The following is a 26,350-nucleotide window of genomic DNA, read 5'->3' as shown; positions in this document are numbered from 1 at the left end:
AATATTTACCCCCCCCCCCCCCCCCCCCCCCCCAGAGTTGTCATGACTGCAAACTTCACCTATTAAACTTAAAATGGTTTTGTAAACCAGGCTGTCAACATGTTCATTCATGCTGTGAAGTTGGCCTTTTTTTTTACATGGAAGTCAATGGAAACTTGCTGTCCAGCCCCTATTGGATGAGGGGGAAACTGTAATTTTTTTCACTTCTTTGTTGGCTTCACTTGTGGCGGACAGACTTTGCTTCTTGACTTGAACATGTTTCGTCACCTTGTGGAGTTGCTAATGCTAACGGTTAGCTTCTACTAACTAGGGCAGCAGTAGCTCAGGTGGTAGAGCGGGTTGCCTCATGATCGGAGGGTCATGGGTTCGATTCCAGCTCCCGCCAGGGGTATCCTGCTGTTGTGTCCTTGGGCAAGACACTTCATCCAACTTGCCTGTGTTGGTGGTGGTCAGAGGGGCCGACGGCGCCAAATGGCAGCCTCGCCTCCGTCAGACCTCCCCAGGGCGGCTGTGGCTACAAGCAGCTTACCATCACTAGCAGTGTGTGAATGTGAGAGTGTGTGAAAGCGTCTTTGGGTGTCTTGAAAAGAGCTATATAAGTTCAATGCATTATTATTATTATTACTAACCAATATGCACGCTGTGCAACTAAGATGAGTGATTTCACGAATGAATTTTTTTCCTGTGACATAGAAGAGACAGGCTTTTTTCGACCCCGACATTTCCGTGTCATTTATTTTTTGTTGGCTAATTCGGTAAATACCATACCATACCATAGTTTATTTATAAAGCACATTTAAATATGGGTGGAAAACTATTTTTATGTTCAGCCTGAGTGTAAAACTCAGAGTGATCACATTTTAAATTAAACATGAATTATACATTTTTCAGTGAATATCTTCTTTAAATTTACAAAAAACGAGAAGATGGCAGTTCATGGAAAAAATGTCAAAGAAGCATTGAAAAATAAATGTGTCACCTATATTTATGGCCAAATAAAATAAGCAGAGGAGAAACACCGGGGTCAACATGATGGATTTCCATCTGCAGAGGAATATTACCAACTTGGGACAACAAGACTTCAAGGGTGCATGTCTGTTCGAGTGATCCTGTCTGCTGCGCTGCTACAGATGTGCTGAGTTTATTCTCCCCGAGTGTCTGCTGAGCAGACTCTGTCAAAGTCCCAGGCTGTCCTTTTGAGAGTGCACCCGAGTGCATCCAAACTGTCAGCATAAGCCAGGTAAACCAGAGAGGGGAGGTTGATTTTGATATTGGTATTTCTCTTTAGCAAGACCTCTCTATAACCTGAGCACCAAGACAAGTCCCAGTTGTCCTATACGGCCGAATCGACAAGAGCAATGACGCCTGGAAAAACGACTGCTGTGGGTTCAATCCTCAGTGAAAGAAACTTTAAGGGAAAAATCCATCGTGTTATATGAGGCTGTTTTTGAGACCACAAACAGGATTTTGTTGACAATTTAGATCAAACATCTCAGCTCTCGTGCTTCTCGGTGTCTGTCAGCTGGCATCACTCGTAAAAGGATCCCACTTCATTCCTTCACTCTGGTCCTTCTCAAATGATTTGACCAGCTGATCTTGTTCAGTTTAAGCTTTGGTTAGTTCATCCACAGATGTATAGAAGCGACCCTGCATGGATAAGCAGTTAAAGAAAACCAATAATGGATAATAGTAGAATAAAATTCTCAAGTTCAGTTTCTTTCTGACCAGGATATTTAAAAAATTAAATAAATAAATAGAAATTGACACCACAGAAGCTTCCTGCAGCAGGATAGAAGTTTAGGTTATTATGCACAATAAAACACATTATTTTTATTTTATTTGTTAAAATAAATAACATTTCTGGAACAAATACAATTATTTACATAGTTTACAATTAATTTGTTTCCCATTCTTTTCTTTATTGACATTTGAGCAAAAATTTTTTGCAAACATCCACAAAACGCACTAGTTTAAGTTTGAAAGGTGCATTGTGTATGAATATAGTGACACTTTTACAGTGAAAAAAATCCCAAAAGAGTCTAATGTTTGAGTCATTTTGGAAGGAAGGTTAAACTGAAACATTATTCATATCCAGCTGGCTGCTGGATTGCCAGTTTTCTCCTTACCAAGCAAAGGAAGGAGGGACGTAACGACTGTTTACCACCAGTGAGTGTGGGGTTGCCGTGTCTTCTGCGAGCTAATACTACAGCATAGACTATTGCAATTTGATGAAGGCCAGCAAAAAGCTCCATAGTTGTTTAAAGTGGTCGCAGAAACCAAATTTTACCACAGGATGACATTTGTACTACATGTCTACATATTGCACCTTTAAATAAGATGTTCGGTGTGTTTTCAGTGAACTAACGGACCCTTTATTCTAAAATCTGACATAAATTTAAACAATTTCATTATCTAATGTTAACTGTTTTCTTTCAAAAGTTTCTTTCAGAATCACCAAATAATCCAAAAATGAAGTTCAGAATTGAATCATCCTCCTCTCAAAGAAATAAAAGCTTATTTTGACAAAACAAAAAGCTGATAAAATGTTTTTCCATAATTTGATGAGGGAGTAATGGTTTTTGTCAGCAGAAACTCAGACACAGCGCATTTGCAGATAAGTGAGCAGAGTGAGTACAATAGAGTAAACGTGTTGAAATGATTGAGCGTCACAATGATTAACACACCTCACTGGCTAGCTGCGTAGTGAAGGCTCTGTTTGCATTCGATGAGATAATTGTTTTTCTTCATCAGATTTGTTCATCTGCTCGTCTTCTGTTGTTCACACCAGACACTATGCATGAGATTGGACCCAGCAGAGAGGAGATGATGACTGTTTCAGTTTCTAATATGTGTTTTTTTTCTCTCAGAGAAAATAAAAAGTGTTAATCGTTTGTGAGTGATACCTATCAAATCACATGTGTTTTTACCGTGTGCTCTACCATGCGTAGAAACGGTGTGTGTTTGGGTACTCACAGGCAATGCGGACATGTGCTTTGCGGCTTTTGGTGGTTCCAGCAGAGCTCCAGGCCACACACTGACACCAGTAGTCTTCAGGACCAAACAGCTCCTCCACTTGCTGCCGTGTTATTTCAATACTGGCCTCTCTTACTACTAAACCTGTCAATTAAAAAGAGAATTACATTAATAAAAGTACAGATTAATTCCCCATTTATACTTCTCAAAATAATCTGTTAGCAGCCTTTTTTCCTTGGGTTATAAACAAACATTCACATCTTTCTACCAAGAGCCCTCAAAGGCTTCCACTGAGCCACTAGGTGGCGAGAGCAACACCCACCACAATGATTCTTTTGGGTCACGTAAAATACATGAACAAACAGAAGAAATAAGTTTTAAATCAAAACGTTTTCATTGACTTTTTGCCTTTTCAGTGCTTCCATTACAATAACACATTGCTATTTAAATGGGAACTAGGCAGTTTTGGCTTGATATTAGCTCCCCCTAGTGTTTGTTTGTAGAACCAAAAGCAAAACTTATCTCCTCACAGCCACTCTGTGTCCTCTGAATCGATTAAATTCCACTTTACTTTGACAGAACAAAATGTGTAATGTCATTACAGTTATTCTGCTTAAACACATTTCTTGAAATGATTCCTCTTATTCTCCAAACACAAATCCCAATTTCCCAAACATTGTATTTACAGGTCAAAATGAAGCTCTACACTCAAAACCAATCACTCTTGCTGAAAAACCAAACTTTACCTACAGATATCACACACAAGGCCTCAAACACACGCACACGCGCACACGTGCACACGCACTACAATATAGTCTTACACATTGGTGCAATAAATTAAAAGCAATGTTTGCAAAGCTGGTAAGTCATGCTGCTCGTGGTTTTTCCTCACAAAAAGCTTTTCACATGATGAACACAAAGGACACAACCAATGTATATACAGTGATGCATTTTTATTCATGCACCATACAGTTCAACACACATCAAAAACAGTATTCCACCTCAGCCTCCTGTCTGTGGTCTGGGTCAAGCCAGAGAATCTCATCCACACCACAATCTATATTGGCCCTAGCCAGGCATTGGGAGGGGGTGGGGGTTCTGAATATGGGGGCAATAGTAAAGCTGGACTTGTTGCCCAGCCACGCACATTAACACGGTCAACTAAAGTTGCTTGAATTTAATCAAAGACCATTTGTCTCCTTGCTCTTCCCCTTCCTTGTTGTTGTTGTTGTCCTCCTCCTCCTCTTCCACCTCCTTATCGCTGGTGTCCTGGACATCCTCTTCCTTTACCACCTCCTTTGCATGGCTCTGGATCCATTTGTTCAAACTTGAATGAGCTGCTCTTTGCCCTTTTATCTATCCATCAAAGTTTCTGATTGGTGTGTGTTAAATTGTGACACCTACTGTTTCCAGTTGGTTACTTGTGTGCTAATTGAGATCAAGCTGTGCTGACTTCAGTTAACATTACTGACTTCCAGTGGCGGTTTTACCATTAGGCATAGGTAGGAGGCCGCCTGGGGCCCCCTTATGTTGGGGGGGGGGGGGGGGGGGGGGTAGCCTTGACTGCTGGCACCCCTCTGTTAATGCCACAATGAAATATTCCTTTAAGACGCCGATGGACAAACAGGAAGTGATTGTTAGTCATTCGACTCCAATCCAGTTGGTGGCGGTAATGCACCAAATTGTTGTTTGCCAAGTGCCATAAGACCACAAATAAGAAGAAGAGAAAGCAGAAAAAGAAGGAGAGGCGGGAGCGTTCGTAACAAACTCAAAGCGATAGTCAAAACATTAAGCATGAAATTGAGTTATCCTAGTGGCTCCAATAAGACGCATATAAGATATATATATATATAAGATATATATATATATATATAAGATATATATATATAAGAAGCAGCATGCTTTAAAAGAGCTTTTATCTTCACTTCCAAAAGTGACATAATTTTTCAATGTAAACATCAAAAGGAAGCAGAAAAGGAAAGACAATGGAAAATGTTTAAAGGGAGGAAAACATAGACCAAAATAAAAAATATAAGAAAATAGGAAAAGAAAGGCAAAAGCACAGGAGCACTAACTGAAATGTTGAAGGCACTCAAAAGGAGAGAATGACAGGAAAAAAGAGAAGGACTATTAAAAACTGAAAATAACTCATGTCAGAAGAGGGGAGAGTTTTGCAAATCCAGTTAAATGTAAGATCGTCACAAATTTATTGTAAAGGGGCCCCATGTCTGTGTTAGCCTTGGGTCCCCAAATTGCTAAATCCGCCACTGCTGACTGCTAGTACTTTCCAAATGACCACCTGGTGTCAGCACTGAAAAGTCTTGGGATTTGTGTTTAGAGCTCTGTAGCAACAGTTCACCAAATCTTACTCGTGTTAAAGCAGGGAAATAGTGTGTGTGGTTCAGGGAATAGGTTTGCTTTTTGAAAAACACTAGGGATGAGTATTGGTGAAATTCTGGAGATTCGATGCGTATCACGATACAGGGGAGATGATACAATCTATCACTATATGTTGTTGTGATACATTCAGTCAGACGTTATTAGTGATTTATTTGTACTGAATTTATTGGAGGAATATTCAATAAACAGTCCAAACTGATATAACATGTTTGGCATGAGGTATCTGAACCATAATAGAGGCATTTACATTTCAGTGGTGGAAATAAAACCTATCGCACACTGCTGCCAACTAGTGGTCTATGTTTGAATTGCACCAAAATAAAATAAAATAAACACATTTGCATGTAAATTCTTCCAAAAATTAGATACATGGCTTTTGGATATCGACATAATATCTCTGGAAAAAATGTTGTGATATACTGCCATACCAATATTTTCTTACATCCCTAAAAATAGAATTATGGTTTTGGAATTTGAGTTCAAAATATTGGTTATGTTTACCTAATCAAGAAAAACTAACGCCCGTGAGGTTTTTCCGCCGATCAGTGACATCACTCACTGACATCTTAACAAAGTCCTGAAAAAGGCCGCATTTCCATAAAGACACAGCAGCTAAGAGGACCAAGATGTCTTATCTTGAGGTCAATTTTCCACTTCCCAGGAATTTCCCAGAACTCTTATGGAGGAAGCAGAGCTAAAGAGCTACATTCTCTTTTGAAGAGTCGGCCTCCCAGCAGAGAAACGAATGATTTTCAGAATACCAAAAGGTTTGTTTTTCTTCAATATTGTGTTCATTTTCTTCCACAGTTATAACCCGTTTGACACAAGTTTCTTTAAAAAGTATCAGGATAAAGCAAACAGAAAGCCAAAAAAATATGTAATAACTGCTCGCTGCTATTTTTGCACAAAGTAACAGCGAGAGTCTGACTAAATAGGCTCCTTTATGAAAAGGTCTGTTTCTTGCAACGGCATGGAAGCACCACAAACAGAGTTTTACAAATGTAAAATGTTCCTTTTTAAATGTAAACTTAAACTCAAAGTTTTAAAGAGAAATGAAGACGACACTATAAATCACATATTGAAAAGTTTTTTCCAACAATAAAAAAAATTAATCTATAATGTCCAGTTTTACTTTTACAATTTTCAAATTTGCCTGAGCACCAAAATGCAAAGCAGTGCACAGCAAACACCTTATCATGTGTATTCAGGTACAGGGATGTCTGCTGACATTTACAAAGATGGGTCATTTCATATTTCAAGTTAACTTTAAAGATTTCTCCTTTGCTCTTACACCGGTTATCTATGCACCCTCCTATCCGCCTTTTCTCTGGTGTTTTGAAAGGAGCTCCAGTGTGGAGAATAAATACAGGGTTTAAATAGCTGCACCCAACTGATAGGACTACAAGGGAGCACTGATAGAGAAGCATCACGGAGGAAAATATGGAAAGAGGAGCGAGGGATAAACTGTAGGGTGGAAAATAATGTGCGACACAGGGAACGAAGAGAAGAATAGAAAAAGGTCCTGAAGACAGAGACATTTGAGAAACACATGCAAGAAAACACATTACAACAAAAGAAAAGGAAGAGAGTGATCGGCTAAACGGAAAGGTTAACCTAGCCAAGTGTGAAGAAAGGTGCAAGTTAGAGAAAAAGGAACTGAAGTGCACCATGGCAAAGGCACAGCAAGGAGAGGAGAGAGGATGACAGGCTAGGAGGTGGAAGAGGGCAATAAAATGTGAAACGGAAAGGAAAAGGGAAAAGAGATAAAAATGGATTTAAGTTAAAAGTATGTGGAGAATGGGGAGTAGATAGGAAAAATGCTATGAGAGAACATCTTGGCAGTTGATTTCAGGCTCAGTAGTGTTACAAAGACCCAAGAAAGCATCTCTATAGGGCTTCACAAATCTGACTTGGGCCTATTTTTGAAGCCTCAGTACGTTCTTGGCCCTGAATAGACAGCTGTGGCAAGCAGGCCGATGTAGAGGCAGAAGGAAGTGAGGGAAAAGCGAAGTGTGACATCCAGAGGACAGGGTGGTGGACTAAAGTCATTATTAACTGGTACAAAACCTACTGGTGCATGGGCAGCACGGGCTTTTGGGTCAGCTTGATGGGAGATGGTAAAATGTGGGTTTAAAGTTAGGTAAATAAATGTTCAGATGAGACACACAGATAGAAAAGGAGGACAAAAAAAAGACATTTGAGCCAAATGCACAAGGAAAACAAACATGCTTGTAGAATTGGGGAAAAGTCTTCATCTCGTCTTCCTCCACTTATCCGGGTCCGGGTCGCGGGGGCAGCATCCCAACTAGGGAGCCCCAGACCGTCCTCTCCCCGGCCACCTCCACCAGTTCCTCCGGCAGGACCCCAAGGCGTTCCCGGATCAGATTGGAGATGTAACCTCTCCAACGTGTCCTGGGTCGACCCGGGGGCCTCCTGCCGGCAGGACATGCCCGAAACACCTCCCCAGGGAGGCGTCCAGGAGGCATCCTGACCAGATGCCCAAACCACCTCAACTGACTCCTTTCGATCCGGAGGAGCAGCGGTTCTACTCCGAGTACCTCCCGAATGTCCGAGCTCCTCACCCTATCTCTAAGGCTGAGCCCGGCCACCCTACGGAGGAAACTCATTTCGGCCGCTTGTATCTGCAATTTCGTTCTTTCGGTCATTACCCAAAGCTCATGACCATAGGTGAGGATTGGGATGTAGATCGACCGGTAAATCGAGAGCCTGGCTTTCTGGCTCAGCTCCCTCTTCACCACGACAGATCGGCTCAGCGTCCGCATCACTGCAGACGCTGAACCAATCCGCCTGTCGATCTCCCGATCTCTCCTACCCTCACTCGTGAACAAGACCCCGAGATACTTAAACTCCTCCACTTGAGGTAGGAAAAGTGCCAGCTAGAAGAAAAACAATAAAGGTCGAAAGTAAAGACAGTATAAAACCAGCTGAACAAGGAGCAGGCAGCTGCCGATACGTTTTCACAGCCTAAGATGAAAGAGCAAGGGAGCACATCAAGGAAGCCAGAGGTGGAAAAACTGGCCAGAATGAAGAGATAATTATAACCAGCAAGAAAAACCGGAGCTACGTGTGAGACAACGAGCAGACTGAAAGCTGCAACAAGCATAGAAAGAAAAAAAGAAACAGCGAGAGGAAAAAGAGGGCAGGAGAGAGACGACCAGAGAGAAGGATACGGGAAATGTAATAAGGAACGTAAGACAATTAAAGAAAACTACTTCAATGAGCCGGACAGCTAGTTATAGCAAATGGACTCAAACGGATGAAAAGGTAGCATATGGGATCTGCATGAACACAGCCACTGGACTTATGACTCAGTACGAGGCAGGAAATAAGCTTCCACTCCAGGGTAGAAGTAATAACATTTGAGCCGTTTTCATCACCACTAATGTTCCTTATTAAGCCCCAGATTAAAACAACTTAACATTACGAAGCAGTCATAATCGTCTATAGAGCAAACATAGATACAAATTAATTCATATTGTTTGCATTTAATCATTTATTAGATTTTTCATGTCATCTAGCAATAATTTACAGTGTTTGGTAAAAAGTAACAATGAATAATGATGAGATGCAATTAAACAGTTTAACTCTCTCAGTTCTTGCTATTGTTTCTGTTGTTGGTGGACTGAGCAGAAAAGCCCTGCTTTCGTATCCACTGTTGCCTATAAAACATCAAATGATCTTACTGAGCTGCATGATAACGTTCTTGACAACGTTTTTTACTCGATTTACAAAAAGAAATTGGTATTTGGAGAAATTTAGGGAGCTGAGGTAAGCAGTGGCATTCCCAGGAAATGTTCATAGGGGGTCAGTGAAAATGTTGAGGTGGAACACCAAGTTGGTTCATGTGGTAACTCATTTCAAGGCTGCTTCATTATTTTTCATTAAAAACAAAATAAGTCCCGTGTATCCAACACGCTTAGCTAAAATTTGAGAAACAAATATTTCAGAAAAAAATGAGCCAATTTCAGTCATTGTTTCAAATGGTATTGCTTTAAAGTTAGGCCTAGTCCACATGTAGCCGTTTTTTTAAACGAATATCCGCCCCTCCAAAAACTTGCATCCACACCACCTCGTTTAAAAAAAAAAAACTGTCCACACGTACCCGGATAAATACGTTGTTAAGGACATGCCAGACCTGTAGGCGGCAGTACTTCCCCCGTTCTTAACCTCGCCCTTCGTCTGTGGTCTTCCGCAAGGAGCAGTAATTCTGCTTGCAAAAACAAACAAGCAAAAAGCGCTTGGACAATTGATAAAGCAAGCGCAGCTCTGAGGGCATCCATGCTGTCGGCTAGTGTAAACACAGGTCGCACACGTGATGTCAGCATTTTTTGTCGCGTAAAGTGACGTTGCGGACCTTAAAACACCGGTTTTGTCTGTCCACACGCAGACACCCAAAACGGAGAAAACACAGATCTTCACTTTGGCCGGAGTTTTTAAAAAGATCCATTTTCGTGTGAAAAAACTCTGTTTTCGTGTGGATGACAGTCCAAAATGTAGAAAAATATCTACGTTTTGGCAGATCCCCGGCTACGTGTGGACAGGCCCTTAGACCAGTTTAATGAACCTGTTGCTGTTTCAGCAAAAACACCAAATACAACTACTGGGTTTTCCCTTTTACTTTCAAAATTGGTCAGCTGTTAAATTGTAATTTATTACATATAGCATGCTTTATTTTATTAATATAAATGTATTTATTAGCTTTAACATATATATTTTGATTAAAGAAGATGAATGTGTGGTTTGTGTGAACATGAATCTGATTTATTGAGGGGGGCAGGGGGTGGTTTTCACTGGGGTGGCCCTCCTGGCCACCCTTTGGGGGGCACCACTGGAGATGAGAGCAGACAAAATTAAATTATATGAAAAGAGTTAGTTCTTTTAGACTGAGTCACTTGATATAGCAAAATAATTAAGTTGAAAATCAAAGTAAAGCTGAAATAGAAATGAACATATGTAAAAATCAGTGTCATTTGTGCCTTTAACTCACAACCATGATGGAGTTGCTCGTACCTAACCCCTGCATGAAACTTGTTTTCCTTCAGTGTCAATCTCTATAAAAGCAAAGTGTCAAAAAAAGAAGAAGTAAACCTGATCAAGTTCAAGCTCCATGCCACCAGTCTGGAGTTGTGCCGCTGAATCTGAAACAACATCAGATGTTTCTATTGTTTACTGCCGCAAAGCTCACAAAGCGAGTGTTGCTGGGCAAAAACAAGTGACTGAAATACCCGAGGCCTTAAAAGTCCCAGATCACTCAGTGATTTATTTTGTTTCGATACAGTGCTCAGAGCATTCACGTCAATCTGATGTCAGGAGACAAGAGTGGGGTTTTAGGGTCTCAGTAGCATGACAGTCTTTAACAAAATGTCTGCTGCCAGCTGAAGGGAGGTGTGTGGAGGGAGGGGAGTGAAAAATAGCACACGAGTATTCAGATACTGTCATCAAATTTAACACAACCTCATAGACCCACTTTCAAAAGCAAAGTTTAATAAGCAGCTGGGGAGCAAAAGTTCAGAAATACAGCTGACTTAGGCGGAACAGATGTTCGCTGCGTTGTGCATCTTCACTACGGCGGCGTCTAATAAGGAAGAAGTAACAGTTAGAGCAACTTCTGTGTTTCTCGTTTAACCAGGAAGCTTTGAAATAACAAAAACAACAGAAATTTACAACCCTGATAACGACTTTACATTCATAAATAATTCACACGTTTGTCAGGAAGCAGGTAAGCTATGAAACTGTATGCTGTTTGCATCAGCAGAGCTGCTAAACTCTTAACAAGTTTGCTCCGCTGCGGTCTGTTTGGAAAAGGCTCGTACTGCTGTTAGCCGAAGCTGAGATCAACGTAATGATTCGCCACTAGCTTACAGACACATTTATTTTAGGGTTTAGGTTAAGAATAAAGGTTTTTAGAATAGAAAAACAAAGTGAAATGCAGCTTTGTTTGTCACAGTAGTGGCAATACAAAAACACAAATGCACGTTTTATTGTGCCAAATTATAGTGTATGTTTTTATTTTATTTAAACTCACAATATTTTATATGTTGTATGTTTATGAAACGCTTTGTAATAAACTTGTCATATTTTATTAATAAAAAGGACACTATGAAAGGTTAAGTAATATTTGATGGTTTTCTTTTACCTTCATCAAGGTTTGCTTCCTTATTTTAGGGACAACTTCTTAAATTAAAGGCACACTTGGTAGCTTGGGATATCTTTTAGCACCGCCTAGTGTCCATTAGTGAAAGCAAAGATGAAACTCATCTCCTCGCTGTGCGTTTGTTGTTTTAACATCTTAATCTAACAGCTGAAATGTCTCCTCAACCTTCATTAGTTTCTACAGGAGTGATTTATCACTAAATAGAACAAATCAGCTGCGTTCATGATCTAAAACATGCAGGAAACGTGTTGGAAGCAGACTTTACTAAGTCCAACAGGGACCAGACTGACACTCTGAAGTTGCAAGTGTGGTATTCTGGCCACAGGGGGCGGCGGTGGTCTGAGTGACATTTCATTAACCCTGTAAAGGTCATTTGAGCACTTACTGGCTCAAGAAAATGGTTTAAAAATATGTCATGGCTTTAACGTCGACAGAAATACAAAAGGACTGCAAGTCAAGGATGTCTAAAGTGAATAGATGAATAAAAACATTCATAACAACACAAGGTAGTCTTTTAAATAGATGAAAACAGACTTTGGACATTGTGAAGGCAAAGCGATCAGAAAATAAAAAAGAGTAACAGAGATACAAGTAGGGCCGCAGATATCTGACATTTCAGTAAGTGAAGTTTCTATCAAAGTGTCTAATTCAGTAACCAAGTACCACACGATTTGTTCGCAACACGCACCGAGTTGGAAGTTGGGCTCTTCCCATCTATCATGGAAAAAACTATGTTTTGACACTGAATCAGCTTGAAGGCAGACAGGTTCGCCTCCTCAGTTGTTCTAAAAGCTTTATGCTGCTAACAGAAAACCAATCATTTGTGATTCCTTTGATAACAACCTGTAGACATCAGTTAAACATAAACCTAATTTAATCCTAAAATAGATCAGACCATAAAGGTGGTGTTTTATCCTTACAAGTCCCAAGGATCAAGTATTTAGACCTGAGAGAGTGTGTGTTGTCATTCCTCTCTGTGCTACACAAGCCGTAGCATTCAACGCCTGTCTACAACGACTGAGAAGTGATCTCGTGTTTTATTATTAAATCTAACTATTCTGCCTCAAGGACTTTTTCGTAAATGAGCGATTTGAATCACTAGTTGAGTCATTTCAGTTCTAGTAACAAGGGATTTAATTGGTTGAATAATTGAATGAATTGTATATTATGGCTTCCATGCTCTTTAATGTGACATATACTTTTTAGTGTTTTACACGTTTAATCTAACAGCCATAATAACACATATTAATGGGGTAAAATCGTGTAATGTTAGAACAGATTAATTTTAGGGCAATGAGTGATGATTTTCATAGCAAAATACGTACAATTATATTGACAGAGATGAGGTTTTAGAGGTTTTATCAATGCCTGAGTGAGAGAGTTTAAGGCATTGCACTGAATGTAAACTACTTCAACAGACGTGGTATTTATACGTAATATTGATCAAATCAGACTAACAAGCCTTCTATGACACAATTCAACAAATTAATTAGCTGAATTGTGGCCACTGACATGGCATTACATAAATGCATGCTGTGTTTCTCATTAATATTACTTTGGGGAGATAAAAAACTGTTGGAGTGACTGAAAACGGGAAGCTGTACAGAATTTTTAAAAACTTAGAGGATGGCTTTCAATCTGATGATGACTGATTGTCACAGTCCCACAGTGGTTCTGAGCTTGCTTGTACATGCTAATGTGTGTGTGTGTGTGTGTGTGTGTGTGTGTGTGTGTGTGTGTGTGTGTGTGTGTGCGCGTGTGTGTGTGTGTGTTTACGCCCTTCGGTGACTCCAAAAAGGCACTGAACCAGGACGCCAGAGAGGTTCTGCAGGGAATCGGAACCAAACTCTAACAATTCCCACCAACACACGACATCAGACAAACAAATACTCAGATTAGCATACCGGCGCTAATCACAAGTCTTACCTTCACACAGACCAAACGCAAACACACACATCATCAGCCAAAAATCTGTTGTGTACACTGTTACACATACAAACACACAGCTGTCGCCCGTTTCAGGAGTCGCAAGAGGCTACGTTTCATAAATCTCAATGCTTGTTGATAATTATAACAAATAATCTCACTAATCCACAGGAAGCAAAGGAAAGAGAGCAAAAGGCATGGTGGGAGAGTGGAGGGAAAATGTAGGGAGTCAGTGAAGGCAGAAGGAAAGCTAAAACAGAGGAAAAAAGGAGAGACAAAGACAAAAAGAAATCAATACAAGGCAGATGGCAGCAAAGGAGGGAAAGAGGTCACAAATCACCAAAGCCAATACCGTACGGGCCACTGATATATATGCGTGTGTGTGTGTGTGTGTGCATGTGTAGTTGTTGAGTCACAGGTCATTGCTAGCAGACTAATAGCCATTCACACTTTGGCTAATGGAGACAAAGTAAGTAACCTGGTATACAATATGTCATTAGCTCACGTCAAGGCTAATGGAGATGTACTGACATTGTGGTACACATGATGCCAAAGCAAACACTTAAGAAACTCTCTTCAAAGTGAGATGTGTATGCTTGTTGGGACTTAAAGTCATGCTTTGACCGTGAGAAAAAACATACAAGTACCTACTACTAATTTAACAGCACTATTAGAAGTATCTAAGCTGCCTTTTTAAGTATTTGTTTAGTTGGGAATGTTTTGGATGAGGTGTTTAAATACCAAGCTAAAGGTCAGACTACATACATTTGTCAAAAATCTTGTGACATGCAATAAAGCTGGTTAGGGAATAAAACACCCCTCCGCAGTTGGACGTTGACCTCAGTGGCCCCTTTGACAGTCTTGCTGCTGCTTTTCTAAAGTGACTGGCTCCAGTTTTCATTCATGCCTTTGACCTTCACCAGACATTCCCACCCTCTGGATAGGACCCCACATGACAATTTACTGAGCTGCCTCGAAGCTCACAATGTACAGCATTTAACATCTTTAACATACAGGAGTCACATTATGGTCTCACAATAATCACACAATTACTGTGGACATTTAGACGGCCCTACAACATCCATGCAGACAGGTACCGGATAGCCAAGCGGGGTGCAGCAGTGGCAGTTGCCGAGGCAAAATCTCGGGCGTGGGAGGAGTTTGGTGAGGCCATGGAGAAAGACTATCGATCGGCTCCAAAGAGGTTCTGGCAAACTGTCCGGATGTTGTAGGGCTGTCATGGTTGACACGTCTCTACAACATTGCGTGGTCATCGGGGGCAGTTCCTAGGGAGTGGCAGACCGGGGTGGTGGTCCCCATCTTTAAGAAGGGTGACCTGAGGGTGTGTTCCAACTATAGGGGGATCACACTCCTCAGCCTCCCTGGAAAGGTCTACGCCAAGGTACTGGAGAGGAGGGTCCGATCGATAGTTGAATCTCGGATAGAGGAGGAGCAATGTGGTTTTCGTCCTGGCCGTGGAACTGTGGACCAGCTCTATACCCTTGCAAGGGTGATGGAGGGGGCATGGGAGTTTGCCCAACCAATCCACATGTGCTTTGTGGATTTGGAGAAGGCTTATGACCGTGTCCCCAGGGGCACCCTGTGGGGGACGCTCCAGGAGTATGGGGTGGGTGGCTTTCTGTTAAGGGCCATTCAGTCCCTTTACCAGAGGAGCGTGAGTTTGGTCCGCATAGCCGGTAGTAAGTCGGACCTGTTCCCAGTGAGGGTTGGACTCCGCCAGGGCTGCCCTTTGTCACCGGTTCTGTTCATCACTTTTATGGACAGAATTTCTAGACGCAGCCGTGGTGTGGAGTGTGTCGAGTTTGGTGGCAGGAGAATCTCGTCTCTGCTTTTTGCGGATGATGTGGTCCTCCTAGCTTCATCCAGCTCTGACCTTCAGCTCTTGCTGGGTAGGTTCGCGGCCGAATGTGAAGCGGCTGGGATGAGGATCAGCACCTCCAAATCTGAGACCATGGTTCTCGACCGGAAAAGGGTGGCTTGCCACCTCCGGGTCGGGGGAGAGGTCCTACCTCAAGTGGAGGAGTTTAAGTATCTCGGGGTCTTGTTCACGAGTGAGGGTAGGAGGGATCGGGAGATCGACAGGCGGATTGGTTCGGCGTCTGCAGTGATGCGGACGCTGAGCCGATCTGTCGTGGGGAAGAGGGAGCTGAGCCAGAAAGCCAGGCTCTCGATTTACCGGTCGATCTACGTCCCAATCCTCACCTATGGTCATGAGCTTTGGGTAATGACCGAAAGAACGAGATCGCGGATACAAGCGGCCGAAATGAGTTTCCTCCGTAGGGTGGCCGGGCTCAGCCTTAGAGATAGGGTGAGGAGCTCGGACATTCGGGAGGGACTCGGAGTAGAACCGCTGCTCCTCCGGATCGAAAGGAGCCAGTTGAGGTGGTTTGGGCATCTGGTCAGGATGCCTCCTGGACGCCTCCCCGGGGAGGTGTTTCGGGCATGTCCTGCCGGCAGAAGGCCCCCGGGTCGACCCAGGACACGTTGGAGAAGTTACATCTCCAATCTGGTCCGGGAACGCCTTGGGGTCCTGCCGGAGGAGCTGGTGGACAAGGCCGGGGAGAGGACGGCCTGGAGCTCCCTAGTTGGGATGCTGCCCCCGCGACCCGGACCCGGATAAGCGGAGGAAGACGACGACGATTTAGACGGCATAGAATTACTGAACAAAAAAAAAATACTTGACTTGAAGGATAGACAATTAGTGAACTATGATGAAAGTCCCTCAAGGATGTGTGCTCAGTCCTTTGCTTTTTACTCTTCCAACACATAAATGCACGGATAAAAACAGCCCAAATGAATGCATTTATTGATAACATAAAGAAGGGACTCATCAATAATGAAGAAATGGAAACTCATGGACACCTAGTATTTCAGTGAGAAGGGTATCAACAGCACACAGAGTGGGGGAGAGTACAATGAGGGTTTCTCAAAAACCTGAACAAAAAAGTTTGGAAGAGAATGTACTACTTCAGGATACTGAAGCAAGTGACAAGAATCCCTCCATTCTCATCTTTTTACACCAGAACACTGCAAGAGCATCCTGACCAGCTGCAGTGAGAATGGCAGGAAGACCCCATGTTGTGGGGTGAGAATAGCTGACAAGGTCATTGAGATCTCACCCTCATCCTAAAAGTCTGTTTCTATTAAAATAGCCCAGAAAAATGATCTCGGTATAGTGAAAGATCTCCCTCAGCCCACCCTTTGTTTAATCTCCTCCCATCAGGACAATGATACCATTGTATCAAATCAAGAACAGCCATCATATTCAAAAGCTTCATTTCTCCATGTAAACAGGATGCTGCCTCTAGTAGCGCTCTAGCACAACGCAGGTGGTCCAACAAGGATTTTAACATTAGGTTTTACTTGCTTATTTAATACTTTAAAAAAGGCTTGGCTCCCTAATATTCTCATGTTTTTGTTCCTTCTTAAAGAGACAGTGTGTAATTTTTACTGGTAATCTCTGGAAATATCCTTGAAAATGTTGAAAATGAATTAAATGATGCCCAGTTTTTAAATAACATTAGTAGCTTTGTACCATGTAAACCTAAAAACCAGGTCTAAAATATATGGGAGCAGGCCCAAGTCTCTGGGCGACACCCCATTAGATGCCATGTCTCCTTCTACTGGAGCCTGTGAGGACAAAATGCATTTACTGATTTATAACAAACGGCTACAAACCTTTGCCATTCATGAACATTGTTGTTTTACACTTGTTGCCAGTGATGTAAGGGAGTCTGATCTGCTTGTCATTTGGCTGGAGGTTGTGCTCCCTGGGATTTTTTACCCTAATGGCCATTCGTCGGTACGGTCTTACTCCAACACAAAAATACTGCTTGCTTGCAATGATTTAAGTATGTACTGCCCCCTATCGCCAGGGAAAACACACACCATCACTTTGAGTTTATCTGGTTTCATTTGGTTTCATTTTCCAAAACTGTCTCTTTGAACTGACAAACTTTTAAAAGGTTTGCTCTCTGTTGTGATTAAATTTAACATTATTTTTATCTTAATAATCCCAACATGGACAGTATTTGTATAGCACCTTCTTAGGGTTCTACAACCCCCCCCCCCCCCACCCCCCCCCCCCAAGGCTCTTACGACACAATCATTCACCCATTCACACACAAAAAAAGGTCAATACTTTCTCCTATTGTACTAATGATCTAGAAAAAATACATTTATAATGTAACTTTGTTGAAAACCTACAGCACTGTTACATGCTCTCCCAGACAGGGATGGCTGATATGGCTCTGCTCTTCCTGTTGAACGGGGTGTGAGAGACAGAAGGATAAGTATCTTCTTTCTTCTCAAAGTGGATTTCTGATATCTGTTAGCCTCTCTAACCGTATTAGCATCCACGTTCTTCTGCAACCTGACTGCCACCCCCCAGATTTCGGTACTGGAGAAGAGCCAAATCAGCGTGATGCAAAAAAAAAAAAGAAACTATGAAGAAAATTTTAAAAAACAAACATAAGACGGAGCAGAACAGGGTGAAGCAGCACAAAAACAATGAGAGCAAAACAGCCAACAGCTTTTCACACGGGCCGCCAGATGAACAGTTCACACAGGCTGCAGTTATTTTCAGATTCAGTATGTTGCATAATATATAATCACTTTATAATCTTTGTCTGTTGTTCAAAGGTGGCCTAAATACTTTGAATGAGGGCAAAAAGGCAGGATGGAAGTGCCATTGTTATAATATTAGGAATTTGTCCGTTTCTTCAGGGAAATGCAAACATTTATGTTTCACCAAACTCAGTCTGAAGCAAATTATACTTGTAAAAGGAATTAAAAGAACAAATGCTGCTTTTGAAGTCGTCCCAGACCTCAGATGCTTTTTGATATTCTGCAAAAATATAACTACATTTGCTTATTTTTTTCCTTAAATGTTCATGCATGTCTGATAAAATGTTGGCATGTTTGATAGATTAATTATTCAAGTGGAGTAAAAGACAGAACAGCTACAGGTGGTGGCTTTAGAACATTTTCATTTAGCAGTTTTTACCTAAAACTGAAAAACAGAAATAAAGTAAAATCAGGAAAACTTCAAGTTACAACAAACACCAATCCAACTTAATAAATGAGAACAATATTTCTTATTGCACCACGTTGTTCACATTCTTGACATTTTCCACCATGTCAATTGCTCCAGAGTGAGACAAGTTAGATCTGCGGGTTGTTAATTGAAAAGGATTTCCTCCTAACAAGACGCTGTTTGGAACCCAGCAGCTAGCAAATGAACGGGGAACGGGAGATTAATAAATGTCAAGCAGCTCCACGTGATTACCATGATGAGCACAGATAGATAGTTGATCACAATTTCACCCAGGTGTTCACATCTTCTGAGGAATAAATTCTCCAACAAATCACATGATACGAGGTGGAGCGAAAGGAGAGAAAGGGCATAAAAAATCAAAAGAAATAGAATCCCTCCGACAGAAGCGATCCACTGTGTGCACGTAGCCCAGCTCCTATATTTGCACTTGTTGTTTTTGTGCATTTCACATTTAATTTTCATAGATTGAGTTGCATATATTCTCTACTGCCTCGACTGTTCGTGTGGCATCTGTTCACAACCAGGACTTCTGCAGATACACTAAGCATCCGATACATAAAGAGAACACACACAAACACACACACACACTATATATATACAACATCTACTTATAGGGTCTGGTTTGAATTACAAAGAAAGTTCTCACTAAAATATTTTCAGTGTCCATTTCTTTTACAATTTTTTCAGTCCTGAGAGAAAAAAGAGACTCCATCACAAACATACTGTTGCTTTCCACAGTATTTTACTCAGCAGGTACTCTAAATCAGTACTTTTCAGCCCACATTTAATCCCTTGGAACCTGGGCTCATTATCGAGCAGGTGGATACACAAACGCCAAACTCATGTCAACTTTAAGTCTAAAAAAAAAAAAAAAACAGGTCTTTATCCCCCTGCCAAAGTAACAGCACGATTCATCATTACTTAGCCAGCAGAGTAATACTGTTTGCTGTCAAGTGACAAGTGTGGAGCTGGCTGCAGTCCAGTACATCGTTCTGGATCCTATTAAAGTATCCTGTGAACACTGGAGTACAAGACTGGCACTGCTACAGCTGCACTCTTACATCGGACTCGTGACCCCTTCTTTCTGCAAAAATAACTAAACATCTGAACAACAGTGGGGTGACCTCAGCCAGTGGAATTTCATAAGGAGCACAATATCTCCAGGGCAAAAGGTTCATTTATAAGAGAGGGAAAAGAGCCTTGATCCTAATGTAGCAGTGCATCCGTAGGCTTAGGAAATGTTAAAACATCCAATGTGTGCTAACTGGGGAGCATGTGGAACAAGACCTCTTTGAAAGCACTGGTTTGCTGTAAAATACATAATTGTCTAATAAGCATGTGCATTGTATCAGTTTATACTGTTCTTACGTGTCTATATCTGCACCTTTTTTCTCACATTTCACCCTTGAAGGCATATTCCACCCCTAAGTGAAATTTAGTCTGTTGCCACATTCCCCAGAGTTAGATAAGTGGGCAGAAAATGATTTTGTAACCAGCTCAACCCTTTACCTAATCTGTCTGTCCTCCTTTAGCTTTAGCTCAGCATAAACAATGGAAGTGAATGGTGACAATTAGCATTTCATGTGAAAAGTTCAAGAAAATTACTCAATACTTAACCTGCATTATAGAGTGCAATTCAAAAGAAAAGTAGCATGAAGGAATTACAGGAGCCATTTTAGATTTGGGACTACATTACAACAAAGCACTGCTGTAAGTCGCTCCTGCAAGTTGCAAGAACTATAATATGTCCCGATATAAGTGTTTCACTTTCGATGCAGTGCCGATACCGCAGCCTTCAGTATTGACGGATACCAATCCGATATGATATCAGCACAAATCAAACATACTTTTACCTATTTCATAGTGTGGAATGTATGAAAGGATTGATCAAGTGATATTACTCAATCGGAAAACAAGAGCCAATAACATTAAGTATGAAAAAAAGGACAATTTTCTTTAACCATTGGCTGAAAAAATGTGAACCTTAACAGACTGTTTATATCGGAGATTTTTGATGCAGTCCAATATAATCCGATACAGTGTTTTTGCGCCGATTGTGAGAAGAATTACTTTTGAATTACTTTCGATATCGATATTGGAATGGGACATCCCTATCAAGAACACGGTGCAGCGGCCTCAAAACTTGTCGTTTACTATCATTATGTTTACAGAATAATATGTGCAACAAGTCACCATAATGACAGAAAACAGAGAGGTAGCCAAGAAATTTTGTATTCATTATTGAGTAATCTCCATCACTTTTTTGCACCAAATGCTAGCTGTTACCAGGGGCAGATTAAGGACTGAAGAACATCTGGGGCTTAACACACGCACACATACGCGCGCGCACACACACACACACACGCACGCACGCATACACACACACACGCACGCACGCATACACACACACACACACACACACACACACACACACACACACACACACACACACACGTGACACGCACTAGTCAACATCATATATGTCTTGTACCACATAATTTTTAATCTGAACCTACACATTAAGCATTTTCAAGGCAGAGTATTGTGTCAGGTTCGTTGGCAGATCTGAAGCGTGACTGAGAGTTCTGTTGCCCAGACGCGGAGAGCTGGAGATAGCCGGCGTGGTTATCTCCTGAAGGTGTAGTTTGAGGGTTTAGAGGGCTGGTAAGCCTGGAGACTCGATACAAAGTCTGGTGAGAAACGATGACTGAGCAATGAATGAAACGCCGGCACTTCCTTAAGTAGTGTCGGCGTGATGACGTCAGTCGCCACGTTAGTGGCAGGAATGAATGGAATGCAGTCAGCTGGAGGAGTTCGTGACAGGACCCCCCCCTCTAGGGACGGCACCCGAAGTCCCAGGACGGCGGGCCCAGAAGTCTGTTAGCAGGGCAGGATCGACAAACGAGCTCGTAGGCTCCCAAGAGCGTTCCTCAGGCCCGTACCCCTCCCAGTCCACGAGGTACTGCCAACCTCGTCCCCGGCGGCGGGCGTCCAGTATCCTGCGGACCGTGTAGGTGCGATCCGCCTCAACACCGCGGGGCGGAGGCACCCGGACCGGTGGAGGGTGGAGAGGAGAGGAGATCACCGGCTTAAGCTGGGAGACGTGAAAGACCGGGTGGATCCGGAGAGTAGCCGGGAGGCGTAGACGGCAGGTAACCGGATTGATGACCTTGAGGACAGGGAACGGACCCAGGAAGCGAGGAGTGAGCTTCCGGGAGCCAGCCGGCATCCTCAGGCTAGCGGAGGAGAGCCACACCTGGTCGCCAGACCGGAAGACGGGGCCAGGCCGGTGGCGGCGGCGATGCTGACGGGCATACTCCGTGTTGGCCCGGGTGATGGCCGCACGGGCCCGGATCCAGGCGAGCCGACAGCGGCGGACCAGCGTCTGGGCAGCAGGGACCTCCACCTCCGGCACCTGATGATCAAACAGAGGAGGCTGATAACCGTAACAGGTCTCGAAGGGAGACAGACTCGTGGCAGAGGAGGTCTGGAGGTTGTGTGACAGCTCCGCCCACAGGAGGAAGCGGGGCCAGGTGGTCGGCTGGGACGAAGCGAAGCAGCGCAGGTAGGGTCCAAGCTGCTGGTTAGCTCTCTCTGTCTGACCGTTTGTCTGCGGGTGGTATCCAGAGGACAGACTGGTGGAAGCACCGACCAGGCGACAGAACGCCTTCCAGAAGCGTGAGGCGAACTGGGGTCCTCGGTCGGAAACCACGTCCTGAGGGAAACCATGGAGCCGCACCACCTGTTCCAGGAGCAGTTCGGCCGTTCTCTTGGCAGTGGGGAGGCCGGCCAGGGCCACTAAGTGCACGGCCTTGGAGAAACGGTCCGTGATAGTCATTATAGTGTCCAGGTGGTCGACCACCGGCAGTCCCGTGACAAAGTCCAGCCCGATGTGTGACCACGGCCGTTTGGGCACAGGGAGAGGCTGCAACTCTCCAGCGCCGGGTCGGTTGGAGGACTTGGAGCGAGCACACACATCACATGCAGCTGTAAACTCGCGGACGTCCTTCCTCATGGACGGCCACCAGAGAGCCCGACGGAGGAACTGGAGGGTACGGGCTTTTCCTTGATGTCCCGCGAGCCGCGAACAATGCCCCCACGTGAGCGCCTCTTGCCGGCAGGAGGCGGGAACGTAGAGACGGTTCGGTGGGGTCTCCGGCGGCGCTGGATCGCCAGGAAGTGCCGCCTGTATGGACTGCTCCAACGGCCATTGGAGGGAGGCCAGGAAGCGCTGAGTCGGCAGAATGGTCCGAGGCTCCGGGGGGGCGGCATCTGGTGCGAAACGCCGAGAGAGAGCGTCCGCCTTGAGGTTCTTGGAGCCGGGCCGGTAGGCGATATGGAAGTGGTACGGCTCGAAAAAGAGGGCCCACCGAGCCTGACGAGGGTTGAGTTGGCGGGCAGTCTGTAGATGAATGAGATTCTGGTGACGGTCCAGATCAGAAAGGGATCGGTGGTCCCCAGGAGCCACTGCCTCCATTCCTCCAGCGCCCATTTTATTGCCAGCAGCTCTCTGTCGCCGACCCCGTAGTTCTGCTGTGTGGGGGAAAACTTCCGGGAGAAGTAGGCACATGGGTGGAGCTTAGAGTCTGGACCCCGTTGCGAGAGAACGGCCCCCGCTCCCACATCTGAGGCGTCCACCTCCACGACGAAGGGCCGGGTCTGGTCCGGGTGGAGGAGGATGGGTTCCTTAGTGAAACGTCCGACCAGCTCATGGAAAGCACGGACAGCCTCTGGAGTAAGGCGAAAAGGGCGAGGCTGATTGGTGGTTTTGGTGAGTGAGGTCAGTGGCGCTGCGAGGGAACTGAAGTTGCGTATAAACCTCCGGTAAAAGTTCGAGAAACCCAGGAAGCTTTGCAGCTGCTTCAGGGTCGTGGGTAGAGGCCACTGAGCTACGGCCTGAACCTTCTGGGGGTCCATCTTCAGGCCCTGGGAGGAGATGGTAAAACCCAGGAAGGAGGTGGACTCCTGGTGAAACGCACACTTCTCCAGTTTGCAGTAAAGTCCATGGTCCAGGAGGCGGGACAGAACAGCTCGAACATGACGGATGTGCTCTTCGGCCGTGCGGGAGTAGATGAGGATGTCATCTAGATAAACAAAGACCCAGCGACCCAACATGTCTCTCAGCACATCTGTGATGAACCGCTGGAAGACGGCGGGGCTGTTGCAGAGTCCAAAAGGCATCACCAAATATTCATAGTGGCCAGTGGGCGTGATAAAAGCGGTCTTCCACTCCTCACCTTCCTTAATACGGATGAGGTTATAGGCGCTGCGCAGGTCCAGTTTAGTAAACACTGCGGCTTGTGTGATGGCGTCCAGAGCGGTGCCCATGAGAGGGAGAGGGTGACGGTCCCGGATCGTTATTTTATTTAACCCTCGATAGTCTATGCAGGGCCGGAGATCCCCCTCCTTCTTTTTAACAAAGAAAAACCCTGCGGCCCCGGGGGAAGTTGAGGGACGGATGAATCCCTTCTACAGGGCATCAGTTATATAATTGTCCATAGCCCGGGTTTCCGCCGGAGAGAGGGAGAACAAGCGACCCCGAGGGGGGGTGGTGCCGGGCTGGAGCCTGATCTCCAGGTCGTAGGGTCGGTGAGGAGGTAACCTGGTAGTGGGTTCTTTAGCGAAGACCTGAACGAGGTCGTGGTATTGAGGAGGGATGAGCGTCAGGTCTACGTCTGTGGGAGGGGCTGCTCCAGTCCGAGGTGCAGGGGAGTCCCGGTGAATATGGCAACCCGTGCCCCAGGCCAGGACTTTACTGGTGGACCAGGAGATGTGAGGCTCATGGCGGCAGAACCAGGAATGACCCAGGATGAGAGGCGTAGCCGGAGCCTGGATGACCAGGAAGTGGAGGGTCTCCCGGTGTTGGTCAATAGTCATGTGGAGACCCTGGGTTCGGTGGGTGAGAGGGTACGGCATGATGGGCCGGCCGTCCACAGAGGTCACGGGAATGGGTCGGTCGAGGGCGGTGAGGGGTATATTGAGCCGAGTAACCAGTCCGTGGTCGATAAAACACTCCGCAGCCCCAGTGTCTAAAAGTGCCTCCAGTCTGGTCGGGCCTTGGTCCAGGTGGAGGGAGACCGGGAGAGTGGTTCGGTGTGGAGCCGGAAAAGTGGAGACTCCGGGCGGGACAGCTCCTACTCCGACCCGGAGGGACCTTTTCCCGGTCGTTTTGGGCACGTGCCACGGTGGTGACCCAAATCCCCACAGTAAGCGCATCTTCCCTCCTGGTAGCGCCGTGCCCGTTCCTCAGGGGGAAGATGTCCCAGCTGCATCGGCTCCTCCGTCGGTTGGTGAGCCGGCCGGCGGGGTGACGTCCTGGTGTGTACGGGGACTGACATGGTGCTCGGCCGGTTCAGGATGCAGCGGTCCAGTTGGAGAGCCAGATCCACTGCCAGGTCCAGGGAGGTTGGGACCTCGTGCCCGATCATGCCCTCCCGGATTCTCGGTGACAGTCCCTCCAGGTAAACTGCCTTTAGGGCGGCGTCATCCCACCTCAACCGAGCTGCTGTCGTCCGGAAGCGAGAGGTGTACTGAGCCGCCGTCTGGGAGCCCTGGCGCAGCTGAAGCAGCCGCGTCTCGTCCGAGACCTCGCTGCTGGGGTGCACAAAAGTCTTTTTCATCTCCTTTACAAAAGTCTCATAGTCATTGCAGGCAGGAGATTTCTGATTGTAAAGAGCCGCCGCCCATTCACCGGCTCGACCTGTCAGCAGTGAGGTCAGCAGGGCGACGCGAGAGCAGGATGTGGGGTAACGTGCCGGCTGGCACTCGAAAGTCATGGCCAGGGTCGCCAACATGCCCTCCGGGGATCCCCTGGTTCCGTCCCACTTCTCTGGAAGGCTGAGGCGTGGTTCCATCCTGTCAGGAACAGCTGCGGTCTGACGTTGCAGAGCGGTGGTCAGCTGGAGTACTAGCTCGGTGAGTGACTCAATCTTGGTGGCTTGGCGATCAGCTATGGCACGGAGCTGGTTCATGTCTGCCGCATGCTGATCCAAGATTGCGCGCTGTTGAGCCACTTCGGCACGCAGACGCGCGAACTCCGCTGGGTCAACTTGGGGCTCAGTCATCCTGTCAGGTTCGTTGGCAGATCTGAAGCGTGACTGAGAGTTCTGTTGCCCAGACGCGGAGAGATGGAGATAGCCGGCGTGGTTATCTCCTGAAGGTGTAGTTTGAGGGTTTAGAGGGCTGGTAAGCCTGGAGACTCGATACAAAGTCTGGTGAGAAACGATGACTGAGCAATGAATGAAACGCCGGCACTTCCTTAAGTAGTGTCGGCGTGATGACGTCAGTCGCCACGTTAGTGGCAGGAATGAATGGAATGCAGTCAGCTGGAGGAGTTCGTGACATATTGTTCCTGTTAGTGTTTAGTGTGAGATGATAGTAAATATTCCCTTTCTTTCTCCAACAACTTTACCTGATAGTAAGCTAACTTTAGGCAAACCAGCAGCACAACAAATATTTTCAAATAAGACTCACAAACCTGAGTCAGCACCAGTCTCATCAAAGCTGGGGTTCTGTCGTTGTACTTTTAGCCTAAAAAACGTCCTTATGTCCATCTTCACTCATGCGTTTCAGGCAGAGACTGCAGAAGAAGCCGGCTGCTGAAGGGCTTCTTTTTCAGTGGTGGAGGCTCAGGCAGGCTGTATACAAACTACTGCCAGCTGCTCCCTCTCTGTTGGACTTTGGTACTGCATGTTACTTCCGCGATTTAGATCCGGGGCTTATCATGAAACATCCGGGGCTTCAGCCCAAGTAGCCGGGCCTAACGCCGTCCCTGGCTGTTACCATTCACTTACATTGTT

The 26,350-nt window shown here is 44.9% G+C and overlaps 1 protein-coding gene across 2 annotated transcripts in view; it reads right to left on the bottom strand.

Annotated features, from left to right (window-relative positions):
• Positions 1 to 26,350, bottom strand: part of LOC107394017 (netrin receptor UNC5C) — a 312,247-nt gene that overhangs the window by 129,000 nt on the left and 156,897 nt on the right. For both annotated transcript variants that reach the window (XM_054731499.2, XM_054731500.2), the window contains exon 3: positions 2,974 to 3,117. In XM_054731499.2, coding sequence (XP_054587474.2) covers positions 2,974 to 3,117 — 144 coding nt within the window. The remainder of the gene's footprint in view (positions 1 to 2,973; positions 3,118 to 26,350) is intronic.

Source organism: Nothobranchius furzeri, chromosome 17 (genome assembly GCF_043380555.1).
Source record: "Nothobranchius furzeri strain GRZ-AD chromosome 17, NfurGRZ-RIMD1, whole genome shotgun sequence".
NCBI classification, from domain to species: Eukaryota; Metazoa; Chordata; class Actinopteri; order Cyprinodontiformes; family Nothobranchiidae; genus Nothobranchius; species Nothobranchius furzeri.
Note: the sequence above shows the minus strand (reverse complement) of the source record. Positions and strands in the feature narration are given on the sequence as shown.